The 14,998-nt window shown below is 43.6% G+C and overlaps 2 protein-coding genes across 3 annotated transcripts; both read right to left on the bottom strand.

Annotated features, from left to right (window-relative positions):
* Window positions 1-179: 179 nt before the first annotated feature.
* Window positions 180-5,764, bottom strand: LOC309357395 (toxin 3FTx-Lei1-like). The gene is made up of 3 exons (XM_081889528.1): window positions 5,611-5,764; window positions 3,279-3,398; window positions 180-400 (listed from the first exon to the last, which is right to left on the bottom strand). The coding sequence occupies exons 1-3, from the start codon at window positions 5,660-5,662 to the stop codon at window positions 261-263; spliced, it is 312 nt and encodes a 103-aa protein (XP_081745654.1). The 5' UTR covers window positions 5,663-5,764; the 3' UTR covers window positions 180-260.
* An 890-nt stretch (window positions 5,765-6,654) lies between these two features.
* LOC309357335 (uncharacterized protein) lies at window positions 6,655-13,192 on the bottom strand. Of its 2 annotated transcripts, XM_081889455.1 has the most exons (4): window positions 12,851-13,192; window positions 9,893-10,012; window positions 7,766-7,819; window positions 6,655-6,838 (listed from the first exon to the last, which is right to left on the bottom strand). In XM_081889455.1, the coding sequence occupies exons 1-4, from the start codon at window positions 13,158-13,160 to the stop codon at window positions 6,702-6,704; spliced, it is 621 nt and encodes a 206-aa protein (XP_081745581.1). In that variant the 5' UTR covers window positions 13,161-13,192; the 3' UTR covers window positions 6,655-6,701. The 2 variants fall into 2 exon arrangements, 1 of the variants encoding a protein (XP_081745581.1); XR_014163102.1 differs by lacking the exon at window positions 7,766-7,819.
* Window positions 13,193-14,998: the final 1,806 nt, after the last annotated feature.

Below are 14,998 nucleotides of genomic sequence, written 5' to 3'. Positions count from 1 at the left end.
CAAATTTCTCCCCTATCCTTGTCAGCATGTAGCAAATAATTTAATCTGTGGGGGAGCCTCCCGTGATTTGCACTGTAGCAAGGCATTGGAAAACATTTACATGGTTTTCATGATGCAACTGGCTGAGGGGGAAAAACCCTGTAAGAATATTGTGTTTCTCAATTGCTGCATTTTACTAACAGACCAGTTCAAAAGCCAGAAGTTCTGAGAATTTAACAAATCTGTCCCTGGTCAGTATTCTTTTTCCTTTTTATACTGTATTAATGGTTGGTCCAGTAGCTGTGGGTGTTGCAAAGATCTCTCATACAGCACCGCATAGTTTCTTGATAGTTCTCTCTTGGTCTCTTTATACTATGGCACAGATAACTGCAACCCCGGTCCACAATCGGTGAGACACCATCTGGAAAGGGATAGCATGTTTAGCATTTAAGAAACTTCACCCATTTGCAGAACACCACTTTACCAGTTATTTTTAGTTTGATTTTTTTGAAGGAGGGAGCAAGAGTTGTACAAATTCTGGTGTCGTGTTTAGTACACTATAACACCGAAATTCTTTTAAAATCTATTGGCTCTCTTTGTGTGTCAGTAGAGGCTGAAGATGCATTTAGATGACCTGGGTGTAGAAGCATGTTTCGAACTGGTTCCTGTTTACTCTTACCTATCCTGACACCAAGATGGGTGTCATTTCATCACTACGTTTGAAAGAACACAGTTCATTCATACAAATGTCTCCCATTGGAGGTGCAAAGGGGGCAGGGGATGGGGCCAAACAACCAAATGAGTGTGCTACTCATTTGGTATGCTCCAAGTCATTATAGAGCTGTTGCTTAATGAGCATGCAAACCAAACCATTGTAATGAGATTAAGGGTTGAGCTGGATGACCACCAAGTCCTTTCCAGTCTCTTGACTGTAGGAATTAAGTATGCTACACTGGCCAAAACACTAGGACTGCTTGTGATTGCTTTGATGGCTTGTCAAAGAGTCCAGCTTTTCCTTTTGTGGGGTGATTTGCACTGATCCCCCAAGAGCAGTGGTTCTCAACCTGTGGGTCCCCAGATGTTGTTGGACAACAATTCCCATCATCCATGACCACTGGTCATGCTGGCTAGGAATGATGGGAGTTGTAGTCCACTAACATCTGGGGACCCACAGGTTGAGAAACACTGTCCTAGAGTGACTGGCCTCTACGTGACTAAGGAAATGGCCATAGAGTTTCTAGGAGTGGGCTTGGCCCACCCAACCACCCTGGAATGTGCTCATTCATGGTGAATTTTGGAACAAAACAGCTTGGTTAGTTGCAACCTGGAAATTAGGGAGCTAAGAAGAACTCTGGCAGATCTGGGGCATGTTTTTGGAGTGCTTAAAGCTTTGAGTCTCCATCTGTGCCCAACTTGTATAATGCAGTATGATCACATCGTACATGGGACTCGGTTCCAAGGGTTCTGAGTAGTCACAAAAACCATATTTACTCAGACCCTTGGAACTGCACAATGACTAGCAGGTGGAGGGGACAGAGAATCACAGAATCATAGAATCATAGAATCATAGAATCATAGAGTTGGAAGAGACCACAAGGGCCATCGAGTCCAACCCCCTGCCAAGCAGGAAACACCATCAGAGCACTCCTGACATATGGTTGTCAAGCCTCTGCTTAAAGACCTCCAAAGAAGGATACTCCACCACACTCCTTGGCAGCAAATTCCACTGTCAAACAGCTCTTACTGTCAGGAAGTTCTTCCTAATGTTTAGGTGGAATCTTCTTTCTTGTAGTTTGGATCCATTGCTCCATGTCCACTTCTCTGGAGCAGCAGAAAACAACCTTTCTCCCTCCTCTATGTGACATCCTTTTATATATTTGAACATGGCTATCATATCACCCCTTAACCTCCTCTTCTTCAGGCTAAACATGCCCAGCTCCCTTAGCCGTTCCTCATAAGGCATCGTTTCCAGGTCTTTGACCATTTTGGTTGCCCTCCTCTGGACACGTTCCAGTTTGTCAATGTCCTTCTTGAACTGTGGTGCCCAGAACTGGACACAGTACTCCAGGTGAGGTCTGACCAGAGCAGAATACAGTGGCACTATTACTTCCCTTGATCTAGATGCTATACTCCTATTGATGCAGCCCAGAATTGCATTGGCATTCCCAACATTCCCAGAGCCTGTGCACCAAGCAATCCTTGTCCCCCAAGTAAGGTGGAGAGCTTAAAAACTCTTTTTGCATTCAGCGATTCAAGTGGAGCATTTAACTTGCACTATTTCAGCCAGACAGCCTTCAACAGGGGTAAGGTTGAAATCGCACAGGTTAAATGTGTGATTGTATGATATTGTACTGCACAAAGCCGGTTGCCTGCAGGAAGTCCTTGAGAAAAACCCCAAACCTCTTTTGGTTCAGAGAATTGGGGTAAGTACAACAGTATCTGTTATCCTCTAGGAAATATTGGAAAGTATTGCAGGATTGGCAGCAGGGCCCATAGGTTGGAGTGAAGCAGCCAACCTTGGGGGAGGGGGAACCCTGCAGGGTGACCCCCCATCCCTGCCGCCACTGTGTAACCCTGGTAAGTGAGGCTTTGGCAGGGTGACTACGGGGTGGCAGTGGGGGTAACGGGGGACAGTACTTTCCCATTATGCCTCAGGTTGCCCCTGGTTGGCAAGCTTATGCCCCTGGTTGGCAAACTTGACCTGACAGCTTTCCTGTAAATTTGACAGCAGGTGCTGATTATCTGGGGAATTTTAGATTCTTGTGGAGCTGTGTAAAGCATAGGAGCCCCGTCAACTGCCAAACATATAGGAAAGGGCTGTCTGTCTGCATAGCAGAATGTCATAGAGAATGAATACAGGCATCACGTACACGTAGGATGAAAGAAGAAGCAATGGCAACATAAGAAGTATTTTTAAAATCTTTGTGGGCATGGCAAAGATGACAAGAAAGAAAAGCTCAAGGGATGACATGGACTTGGAAGAATAAACTCCCTATTTGGGCATCTTGAAATATCATATGTTAAATGGCATTGTGGTCAGGATTTAATTTTGAGCAGCAGATGGAAACTAAAATATAATAGTAATGAAATTACTGTGGAATAGCTAATGTAATACAGCATAGAAGGGTGGGATTAACAACACCATAGGAAAAGGGTGGGGACAACTTTTAAAGTATGTATTAAATTTAATGTTAATTTGTTTTTTTTAAAAATGAAAATCAATAAAATTCATTGGCAGAGAAGAAAAAGAGAATGAGTATTTTATGCTCTCTAAGAATAACAGCCTTCTCTGGATTCACCTTGGGTAGTGAGACGAGTGAAGCAGATGTTCTGTAATGGGGAACTGCACTGAGTTTCAGGCACCATGCAAGAGTTATCTTCAGCAACACGTTTACATTCAATGCATGTGATAGCTCCAGCTGGGCAAGAAGAAGTCAAAGGGGAAACAGTAAGCAATTGGCCGCTCAGAGAATTTGCCCTATGGCCAACATTGGAAATGTAACAAAGGAAATCCCCTGAGTTGCAAAAACAGACAAACTTAAGCAATAACAGGCAACACGTGGCTAATAATATACTAGCAAAATCAATATTGTATGAACAAAATTAGAGAAGGTAGTCAATCAATATCACAGAGGCAAAGAAACCTTTCAGTAGTCCCAGTCCTGTAATCATGTGATAATAGAAGCTCCAAGCGTAGCATTTCTTAAACAGAGAATATGTAATAGAAATACAGCACTGTTGCATGAACAAAATTAGACAATATAGTCCATAGGTACTGAAAGAAGCAAACAAGCCTTCAACAGTCACAATCCTGTAACTGTGTGATAATGCATGATCCAAAAACATAGACAGTTTTTCCAGATGACAAACTGTTTCGATGGTAATTCTTCATCAGCTAGCGATGATGTAAAATAAAATCCATTATATTCACATACAATATAAATATAATCCTGTAAACATAACCTATCATGAATAATAAATACATACCATATGAATGGTCCTAACAGGTACATCAAGTAGCATAAGATCAGCACTCACTAAGGAGTGTAGAAAACTGATACTAGAGGCCGAATCCGAGGCATTATATAGGTCATCCTGAGAGTGCTGAGTCATGTACAAATTCAGAAAATTTAAAGATACATAGGAAATGGACATGCCTGTCTCAAAAGCAACACATCAAGCTAGGGATCAATGTGCATTAGGGCTGCAGTGATTAATCCAGTAGACTTTAAAGCATTGAATTAACAACAATAAAAAGTTCCCTTGAAGAAATGAGCAGGGGAGTTTTATGGGGTTTTAAAAAAATTTAGTAGGACTGCTTCTAAAAACATCAGATGGTCAACACACCATCATAAAATAGGCTCATTCCCTTTTCTCACAGGAAGAATGTTGAAACCAACACGAAGCCTACTAGGATACATAGATGCAGTGGGTTTTTCCCTGGGGGTACTCAAGGATATTCAGTGCCGGCACCTCCCACCCCCCCAAAAAAAGGTTGAAAGTGTAACACTTACTGTAACAACTTCATGGTGAGTTCCAGAGCCATTTCACCCTTTTTTAAAGCACTGCACAGATGCATCATTTAAGAGCAAACAAACTATGCTTCTTGCTTGAGAACTGTGTTTACCAAGCTATGTGTCAGCTCTAAGAGATGAATTGGGGTAATTTATGGATCTCTCCCCCCGCCAGTCAGGATGCATTGTCAGTAAGACCCCCTCCCGAACGTCATATCAGAGCCCCCACAAACCTTTGGTCACCCTGTGACCTGTTGTTTCTGCAGTTCTGTATCACTTATACCTCTGTATTGTCATATATTCCTATTTTTCTCTATGTTCGTGGGCTTTGCAAAAAGCCAAGATACCCAAAATGTCACCTGAAGAACAATGAAGAACTCTGCTACAATAGTTTATGTTAGAGCACAGCAATGGAGAAGTATCATCATCACCACCATCGTCTTATCCCCCCCCCCTTTAAAAATCTACTTTGCTCCATGTGAGGAGGCAATAGTGACTGGTTCATACCTCTGTCAATGTTTGCAGGAAGCTTCCCTGGTAAAAATCAGTGTCAGGTTAGAGGGGACACCTCTTCCTCCGAGTGTGCAGAAATAAAACAGAAACATTGAGAGGGTGTTGTGGGCTTCAAAGAGAAAGAACGGGGTGGAATGGAAAATGAGACAACTCCAGGAAAAACCCAACTGCAGCTGATGCTTACTTCAGGAATGTAATAAGGTATGGAGAGACGTTTTTTGGATGCCTCATAAAGTAGTAGCAATAAATGATAACACAGCATAAACAACAACAAAAGGTAAGAATTTCATTAAATACCCGGGAAGCAATGCAAGCAAGATGTAAATCTCAATTTAAAATTGAGAGGCAACCTTTTCAGACCCAGTACCCACTTTTAACCCAAACAAGACCCATTTCTTAACTTTGTATAATATATTTGCAAAGTGGCACTGCTCCTGTTGCAACCCAAATTGGGTCAGGCCATGACCCATAGTGGAAGACCTGTGCTCTAGGACAGCCTTTGCTTATCACGTGACCAGCACAGGTGCTGGCAGCTGTAGCCCAAAGTACTGGGTTGGCAAAGGCTACTCTCTAATGGTTTGTTTGCATTGCGTTTGGGACATACCTGTGTTAAAGCACAGCCAGGCTAAGATGCCCATTTCCAAAGCCTTGTTCATCTTGAGTTGCTTCCTCCAAGCAACAATGGAAGAAAAGCCAAGGACCTCAAATGTAAGGGGACAGTGCAAAGTGGCAATCTTTCTATACTGGATTATGGGAAGAACAAAGTGGGTAGATTTCATTGGCCATCCTCCTTATTATTAGAGCCTTATTATTGTGGGCACTGAGCATGAAGGACAGCAAGATACTCATGTACTATCTGAAGGTCTGTCATGTTCCTGAGGAAGAATGGTGTGGGTGGGTGTTCCTCACGGTGTCTGAGGCCTTCACTCTTCATGAGGCTGAGCCAGAGTTGAGGCCAAGGATGGACCTCAGAGATGAAGTCAAATGAGCCCAACAGTCCTGGAGTCTCTCAAATGACCACCCTGAAAGTGTGGTCCCTTCCAACCACGAAGTTCTTTGATTCTATGATCATCTTGCCCTGAGGGGAAGGGAGAAGAAACTGTAACAGCTTTTTCTGAGCAAGCAAGTTGCCTATTCTATTCTATTCTATTCTATTCTATTCTATTCTATTCTATTCTATTCTATTCTATTCTATCTTCTACCTCAGTGAATCATCCTGCATTAAATGTCACTGGTTCTCATTGTGCATGTGCTGTTAAGAGCCATGTGTGAACATAGCGTTGGGGGAACTTCAGACCTGGGGAACCGCTGTGCTTGACCCTCAAAACTTTCTCCAAGCCACACACCTCATCAGTTTCCATGAGTCTTTTTGCCTGACTGGAGTGTTCCTTGAAACTCTGATAATGGCCTCTTGCTTGTCTGAAAGGAGGATGGTGTGTGTGTGTGTGTGTGCGTGCGTGTATGCATGGTGTTTAGCCTACTGCACAAAGGTAAAATTTACATTAATTGTTCTCTCAGGACCTGCCCACCATGAGTCTGTGGCTCCTGGAATAATGCCCGGAAGGGAAAGTGGTTTCGAGGCTGAGAAAGGTTCCCAACCTTTGCATCCATAAGTCTGCTACTGTGGAAATTCAGTCAAAAACATAAATTCATTCCCAATAAAGATTTATTCTTCATCTCTCTGTTCAGAACTATTTATTCATTGTGCCACATGTTGTGTGTGTTGCAAAGGTTTCTCACGCAACACATCATTTTCTCATCGCGTTGTCTTTTCATATTCTTTACACTGCGACAAACCATAGAGCATCCCCGATCCACACTTGAGGTGGCTCCTGGATGAAAGAGAAAGAAAGACAAAAATGTACCATGGGACACCCCAACTTGATAAGCATATTTCCCCCGAAAGAACCTTTCCTCCCTTACCATGTAATCACAAGTAGGATTAGGAAGGGTCTAACAAATTCATTGCCATTGTGAGCGACACCCTTGGGATATTCCAGGGTGCTTTGGGTTGATATTGGAGCTGAGTTGCCCTTGCCTCTTCCCTAACTGAGAACTGCATGCATTCCAAATAATAATAATAATAATAATAATAATAATAATAATAATAATAATAATAATAATAATATATTATTTATACCCCACCCATCTGGCTGGGCTTCCAACAAAATATTAAAATACAGTAATGCATCAAACATTAAAAGCTTCCCTTAACAGGGCTGCCTTCAGCTGCCTTCTATATGTCATATAGTTGTTTATTTCCTTGACATCTGATAGGAGGGTGTTCCACAGGGCGGGTGCCACTACTGAAAAGGCCCTCTGCATGGTTCCTTGTAACTTGGCTTCTCGCAGTGAGGGAACTGCCAGAAGGCCCTTGGCACTGGACCTCAGTGTCCGGGTAGAACGACGGAGGTGGAGACGCTCCTTCAGATATATGGACCGAGATGTCTCCTGGTAGACAATGGCCCAACAGACTTGCAAGATTAAAGCAAAAAACCCCAGTCACGTGGAGTTTCATTTTTTTTTTTAATAGTAAGCAACAACAAGCTAAATAAATTGCATTAATGATAACTATAACAGGATTAGAAGAAATGTCTCAGTTAGTACAGTGGGGAGGTTAGCTCTGAAAGGTCCTCCTGAGCTTCCTTTGGGTACATTCAATAGACATGTGATATGACATTTCTAGACTTGTGTCTCCCTCTCCTGTAACAAACTTCAGCCATTTACAGAGGACGAACTCTTACCAATTACAGCCATACCTTGGGTTGAAGTAGCTTTGGGATAAGTATTTTTGGGTTGCACGCTGTGGCGACCTGGAAGTAACAGAGCACATTACTTCCAGGTTTCACAGCTCGCACATGTGCAGACAGTCAAAATGAGGTCACATGCATGTGCGGAAGCGGGTTGCGTTCGCTTCTGGATGCAAATGGGCCTCCGGAACAGATCCTGTTCACATCCAGAGGTACCACTGTATGGGGCAAGAGTATGAAAATGATGGTTTCATCTTTACTGGAATGCAACCTTAACACACATTTCCCCCCCTATTTCCTATTTCTATTTTTTCAGTTGAGATAGCGTGGTGGCAGGGTTTTCATGGCAGATCACCTATGTATTTAACAGTACAGTTGACAAGCAAATATCTACCTATCTTGGGATGCGGGTGGCACTGTGGTCTAAACCACTGAACCTCTTGAGCTTGTTGATCGGAAGGTTGGTGGTTCGAATCCGCATGATAGGGTGAGCTCCCATTGCTCTGTCCCAGCTTCTGTCAACCTAGCAGTTCGAAAGCATGCCAGTGCGAGTAGATAAATAGGTACCAATATGGCAGGAAAGTAAACATCGTTTCTGTGCACTCTGGCTTCCATCTCAGTGTTCCATTGTGCCAAAGGCAAAATAATCATGCTGGCCACATGATCCAAAAAGCTGTCTGTGGACAAATGCCAGCTCCCTTGGCCTAAAAGCAGGATGAGCGCTGTAACCCCATAGTTGCCTTTGACTGGACCTAACCATCCAGGGGTTCTTTACATTACCCTACCTACCTATCTTGTAGTCTTTTGAAAGAGAGAGGCTGGAAACTGGTATGCTTATATAGTGATATACAAAGCGTATATATCGGTATACAGAGGCAGCTATTCAATCGATAGACAAATTAAACATGCCAAGGATGACCACTGTATTCTGCTCTGGTCAGACCTCACCTGGAGTACTGTGTCCAGTTCTGGGCACCACAGTTCAAGAAGGACACTGACAAACTGGAACGTGTCCAGAGGAGGGCAACCAAAATGGTCAAAGGCCTGGAAACGATGCCTTATGAGGAACGGTTAAGGGAGCTGGGCATGTTTAGCCTGGAGAAGAGGAGGTTAAGGGGTGATATGATAGCCATGTTCAAATATATAAAAGGATGTCACATAGAGGAGGGAGAAAGGTTGTTTTCTGCTGCTCCAGAGAAGCGGACACGGAGCAGTGGATCCGAACTACAAGAAAGAAGATTCCACCTTAACATTAGGAAGAACTTCCTGACAGTAAGAGCTGTTTGACAGTGGAATTTGCTGCCAAGGAGTGTGGTGGAGTCTCCTTCTTTGGAGGTCTTTAAGCAGAGGCTTGACAACCATATGTCAGGAGTGCTCTGAAGGTGTTTCCTGCTTGGCAGGGGGTTGGACTCGATGGCCCTTGTGGTCTCTTCCAACTCTATGATTCTATGACCAGCAGGACCAGAAATTCTTGAAAGATTGGAGTAAATATACAAGTTATCTGAAAGACAATTGTAACCAACTGACTATGCTTGTAGGACTACAAGAAGTTTTGTAAGGAGAACTATATGAAATATTGCAGAAACGATTTATGAGAATGGATTTTAAGCTATGGATTATTAAAAGTAATAGTTAGGATCAAATGTAAGATTAAGAGATGAGGTTTGAAAATCATTAGACATGGTTGATGGAAGTCTCAGGCTAAAATAGCCAAAATGTAGCATAAAATGAGATGAGATGATATGTTCTGTTTGGAAAATATATGTAAAATTTAATAAAAATGTATATTAATAATAAATAAATAAAAATCAGTAGGCCATTACCAATAGGAGGCAACATCTGAAAATGCTTTCTGCATGTATGCAGCAAGATCTTGCAAAATGTATTTTAAGAACAAGCTGGATTATAACTATTCAAGCAGAATTCTCTTTCCATTGTGTGCGCAGGATCAGTGGCATAGCGTGGGGGGTGCTGGGGGGGGCCAGGTGCACCGGGCGCAACATCTGGGGGTTAGGGTTAGGGGGCACAAATCCATGGGTTAGGGGGTGCAAATTACTTGCCTTGCCCCGGGTGCTGACAACCCACACTACGCCACTGCACAGGATCCCAAAAGTAATCCTTGCCTCCTGGACTCACCTTCAACCTTCAGCCGGGAATAGCAGAATCTCCACAATCTCGCTGAGCATGTTTTTTCTTTATGCGTACAGGTGTTATCTTGTGCAACTTTTTTACATTCCAGGCACTTTAGAGCTCCAGCTGAGCCAGATGAAGAGAAAGGGAAGACATTAAGTGAGTGGCTACTAAGAATGGGAAAATGTGTCGTCATCTCTTAGAGTAATCAAATGAAACGTTAACACAAGGCGTGATAAAAAGTCTGCAATTTTATCAGGACAAGTTACTTGTGGTTTACTGTTGTAGCAATTGTTTTCTAAAAAAATATTTTCTGTACCATGAAAATGAATGAAAACAAGAAAGAAAGAAAGAAAGAAAGAAAGAAAGAAAGAAAGAAAGAAAGAAAGAAAGAAAGAAAATGGCTCCCCAAGCTAGAACAGGCAACAGCCATAGCTGCATGAATCATAGAATCATAGAATCATAGAATCATAGAGTTGGAAGAGACCACAAGGGCCATCGAGTCCAACCCCCTGTCAAGCAGGAAACACCATCAGAGCACTCCTGACATATGGTTGTCAAGCCTCTGCTTAAAGACCTCCAAAGAAGGAGACTCCACCACACTCCTTGGCAGCAAATTCCACTGTCGAACAGCTCTTACTGTCAGGAAGTTCTTCCTAATGTTTAGGTGGAATCTTGTAGTTTGGATCCATTGCTCCGTGTCCGCTTCTCTGGAGCAGCAGAAAACAACCTTTCTCCCTCCTCTATGTGACATCCTTTTATATATTTGAACATGGCTATCATATCACCCCTTAACCTCCTCTTCTCCAGGCTAAACATGACCAGCTCCCTGAAAAGCAGCACACTCGACAAGGGATCAGGAGAAGTTTTCTTATGCACAAAGTGGGGTGGAGCTATCCAAGATTCTGACCCCCCCCCCCAAAAAAAACCCTTCAAAGCCATGGTTCAGCCATCGCAGGAGAGAGCAATGATGACCTCTCGGCGCACGGTCAAAGTCCCCCCTCAGAAACCCCTTTAACGGGGAACCCTGGTATCGCTGCTTCAAAGAGAAAGGGGGCGAGGGTCACCGCTGCACGCCCCCCCATCCAGGAAGATAGACTAAAGGATTCCGCCCAAGGCCTGATACTGCCAAAGTTGTGACGTTTTGCTACAGGAAAAGCAAAACATGCCAACACACTCAACAAGAGATCAGGGGAAGTTCTCTTATGCTCAAAGTGGGGTGGAGCTATCCAAGATTCTGACCCCCCCAAAAAAAACCTTCAAAGCCATGGTTCAGTCTTTCTCCTGTCACAGGAGGGAATCAATAGCATCAATATATTTCTAATTACTGAGAGCCTTCTGTCCACCTTCTCTGCTTAGCCAGTCTAAAATCTCTAGCAATGGATCCCACCTTTGGAGAGGAAACAGTTTTTTAAAAAAAGCAAAACTAAGCAACTCTTTTGACTAGAAAAAGCTAGGGAGAAAATGTCCGTGCCCATTTGTCCCTGCTTTTCTCACTTTTAAAAACCATGCCTCAAGGCACATAGCCTAAGCTCAGGCAGCAGGAGCCACACAAGCAGCAGATCCCAGTGTAGATCTTTCTCTGCCCTGCCCCCTGTTCCTGATGTAGATCTTCAACCACCCCGTCCTCCCTGACGGAGAGGGAGAACCATTTTGCGGTTCACCTCTGGTGCCAACATGTCTTGGGCCAGACCTGGGTACTTGATTTCAGAGGGAATCTATTTTTCCCCAATGGGGGATGAAGGAAAGAGAGAATTCTGGAAGCTTCAGTTGAAATTACAAGCTGTCCCATATACCGTATTTTTTGCTCTATAAGACTCAGTTTTTCCCTCCTAAAAAGTAAGGGGAAATGTGTGTGCGTCTTCTGGAGCGAATGCAGGCTGCGCAGCTATCCCAGAAGCCAGAACAGCAAGAGGGATTGCTGCTTTCACTGTGCAGTGATCCCTTTTGCTGTTCTGGCTTCTGAGATTCAGATTTTTTTTTCTTGTTTTCCTCCTCCAAAAACTAGGTGCGTCTTGTGGTCTGGTGCGTCTTATAGAGTGAAAAATACAGTAATTTTCTTTACATTTAAGTGTAGAACTGCTGGTTTAAAATGCTCTAACTGGGCTTTTTGTGGTGAGGGGGGAGGCAAACATTTAAGTTTCGCACGACACATTTTAACATGGTCTGATAAAAATAAAATTAAACTTTATTACTGAGCATTTGCTCAAGCAAACTTGGGCCTTGGGATAAAAATGGTTCCTCACTCCTGCTATAATTAATCTTAGCTTTTAGATATAGCTTGATATATTATAGGTCAGTGGTGTCCAAACTTCTTTCAAAGAGGGCCAGATTTCATGAAGTGAAGGGCCTTGGGGGCCGACCAAAGGGCAAACCAAAGTTTTTTTTAGGATTGAAGTTGTTGAGCTGCTTTTTTGGAGTTGGAGTTGTGAGGGATTTTACCCAAGGAAATAAACTGCCACAGGGGCTGGTGGGCCGGATTAGGGCCCTGAAATGGATGGAATATAGGCCATCCAAATGTCCGGTTAGGTATCCAAATGAAGGTGGCACTTATGAAAAGTGTGTTCAAATGCAGCCAGGGCATTAATGTTTTCAGACCCCTGTGTAATAGAGAGTGGGTGTTTATCTTTGATGGTCAACATACCATCTTAAAAGAAGCATGCCCCCCTTTCCCCCATGCAAGCCCCCAACTTGCAAGAGTGCCTTCATACTTAGAAAGGCTGAGCATATGGCAAAGGGTAAGAAATTGTGCAGGGAGTCTCCACTGCTAAAGAAGATCCTCCACTATTATTTGAGATGCGTTTGTTACTATTATTCTCCACTACAGCAGTAAGCTATAGCAGCTTCAACAAACACTGGGGTTCTCAAGACTGGGTGGTCTGAGTTAACTCAGCTCTCCCCAATGGCTTTTGTCCAAGCAGGTCCCTTTTGCAGCGCTTTGTTCTTCTTGACTCTGTGACTTACCAGCATGAAGGTAGAGGAGGGCTAAGAAGCCTATTGCCAGAACGTTGCTCATCTTTTTGTTTCTTTCTTCCAAGGAAGGAACAGAAGCCGAGGACCTCAAAGTCAAATAAAAGCAACCGGTGAGACATTGCAGGCTCTTTGCTCTGGGTGATGGGAAGCAAATTCTAGAGGACTTCATTTTACAACCTTGACCCTGGTGAGTTTTCTTTTCTTTTTTTAAAAGAGCTTTATGAGGGCGAAGAACAGTTAGAGACTCGTGTAGATTTGGCAGGCTTGCCGTGTGCTTGAAGAAAAATGGTGTGGGTGTCATGCCTGAAACAATCTTACTGTCTTCATGTGGTTGAGGTTAGGACTGTGTGTTTTTATCACCGACCATTAGGGAATGGGAAAGAAATTCCATTCAGTTCACATTCAAAGCCCAAACCAGCAAATTTGGAGCAATAAGAGAACCAAGATGTAATGTAGCCATTCTCTGAAATTTGTCCTTGCCCAAAGTTTGCAATGCAGCTCTCCCACCAGTGTTTATAAAATGCACGTTTAAGGGAAATGAGTGCATAAAAATGAATGTATTAGTAAAAATACCAAAATATTAGAAGATGTGACGGGATGTGTAGATCAAGGTGTGGTCTCAGGATACAAAGGGATCCTGAGATACCCGACAAGCTGGAGTGCATAAGAAAGATCAAATCTGATATAGGTCTTTAGCTTTAGGAACTGTGGCTAGATAGGGAAAACCGGATTATGTTTACATCTATGTTTGTTTGGCTGTACTTTTGCTCCATTAGGAGAAATTGCTTGTATGCATTGTAAACTGTCTTATGTTTAAACCTTTTTGTTTCTAAGAACAACTTTTTTATCCCATTAGTAAAGTGTTGATTTTGTTTCATCAATGACTTGTGATCTCCATTAATATTTCACTCCATGCTCAAGAGTCAAAGTTTAGGCTATCTTCAGGGTCTGGAGGAGAAATAAGGAGGAGAAGAAAGGAGGTTTTAAGCAGTGCTATTTTTCTACAGGGATGTGGGTGGCGCTGTGGATTAAACCACAGAGCCTAGGACTTGCCGATCAGAAGGCTGGCGGTTCGAATCCCTGCGACAGAGTGAGCTCCCGTTGCTTGGTCCCTGCTCCTGCCAACCTAGCAGTTCGAAAGCATGTCAAAGTGCAAGTAGATAAATAGGTACTGCTCCGGCGGGAAGGTAAACGGCATTTCCGTGCACTGCTCTGGTTTGCCAGAAACGGCTTAGTCATGCTGGCCACATGACCCAGAAGCTGTACTCTAGCTCCCTCGACCAATAAAGCGAGATGAGCACCGCAACCCCAGAGTCGGCCACGACTGGACCTAATGGTCAGGGGTCCCTTTACCTTTACTATTTTTCTAGAACAAGAGGTGCCGGAACTCACCATGAACACCTCCCTTGTTCTCTCATAATGGCAATGGCACCCATCGGGGGGGGGAAGCTCTGGTTTTATGGGTGATTGGTAAAAGGCATCCTGTAGGAAATAAACTTTTTCACCTGGTGGCAGAAATAGACTAATGGGAAGGGTGGGCAAGCAGAGAGAGAACACCCTGTTTTAGCTAGACCTCCCTTCCCCTCAGATTCCCGCACCCTGGGAAGCTGTGGTGCCATGACTGGTATGTTTTTCATGTACATTTAAAAACAGGTTGAAAAATCTGTAGCACCTGTAAGTAACCAACTCAGAGAAGTATGAAATCTAAAAGGTAACTATGTCTTCATCTGTGCATTAGTGTGGAAGGTATAAGGTAAAAAAGTAAAGGTAAAGGACCCCTGGACGGTTAAGTCCAGTCCAAGGCATCTATGGGGTGCGGTGCTCATCTTGCTTCAGGCTGAGGGAGTTTGTGTTTGTCCGCAGACACCTTTCCAGGCCATGTGGCCAGCATGACTTAACTGCTTCCGGTGCAATGGGACACTGTGACGGAAGCCAGAGCACACAGAAACGCTGTTTACCTTCCCGTCACAGCGTACCTATTTATCTACTCGCACTGGTATGCTTTTGAACTGCTAGGTTTGCAGGAGCTGGGAAAGAGCAACGGGAGCTCACCCCATCGCATGGATTCGAACCACCGACCTTCTGATCAGCAATCCCAAGAGTCTTTGTGGTTTAGACCGCAGCGCCACCCGCCATGGA

Source organism: Podarcis melisellensis (genome assembly GCF_964234715.1).
Source record: "Podarcis melisellensis genome assembly, chromosome: 15".
NCBI classification, from domain to species: domain Eukaryota; kingdom Metazoa; phylum Chordata; class Lepidosauria; order Squamata; family Lacertidae; genus Podarcis; species Podarcis melisellensis.
This window is presented reverse-complemented; position numbering and strand designations above follow the sequence as displayed.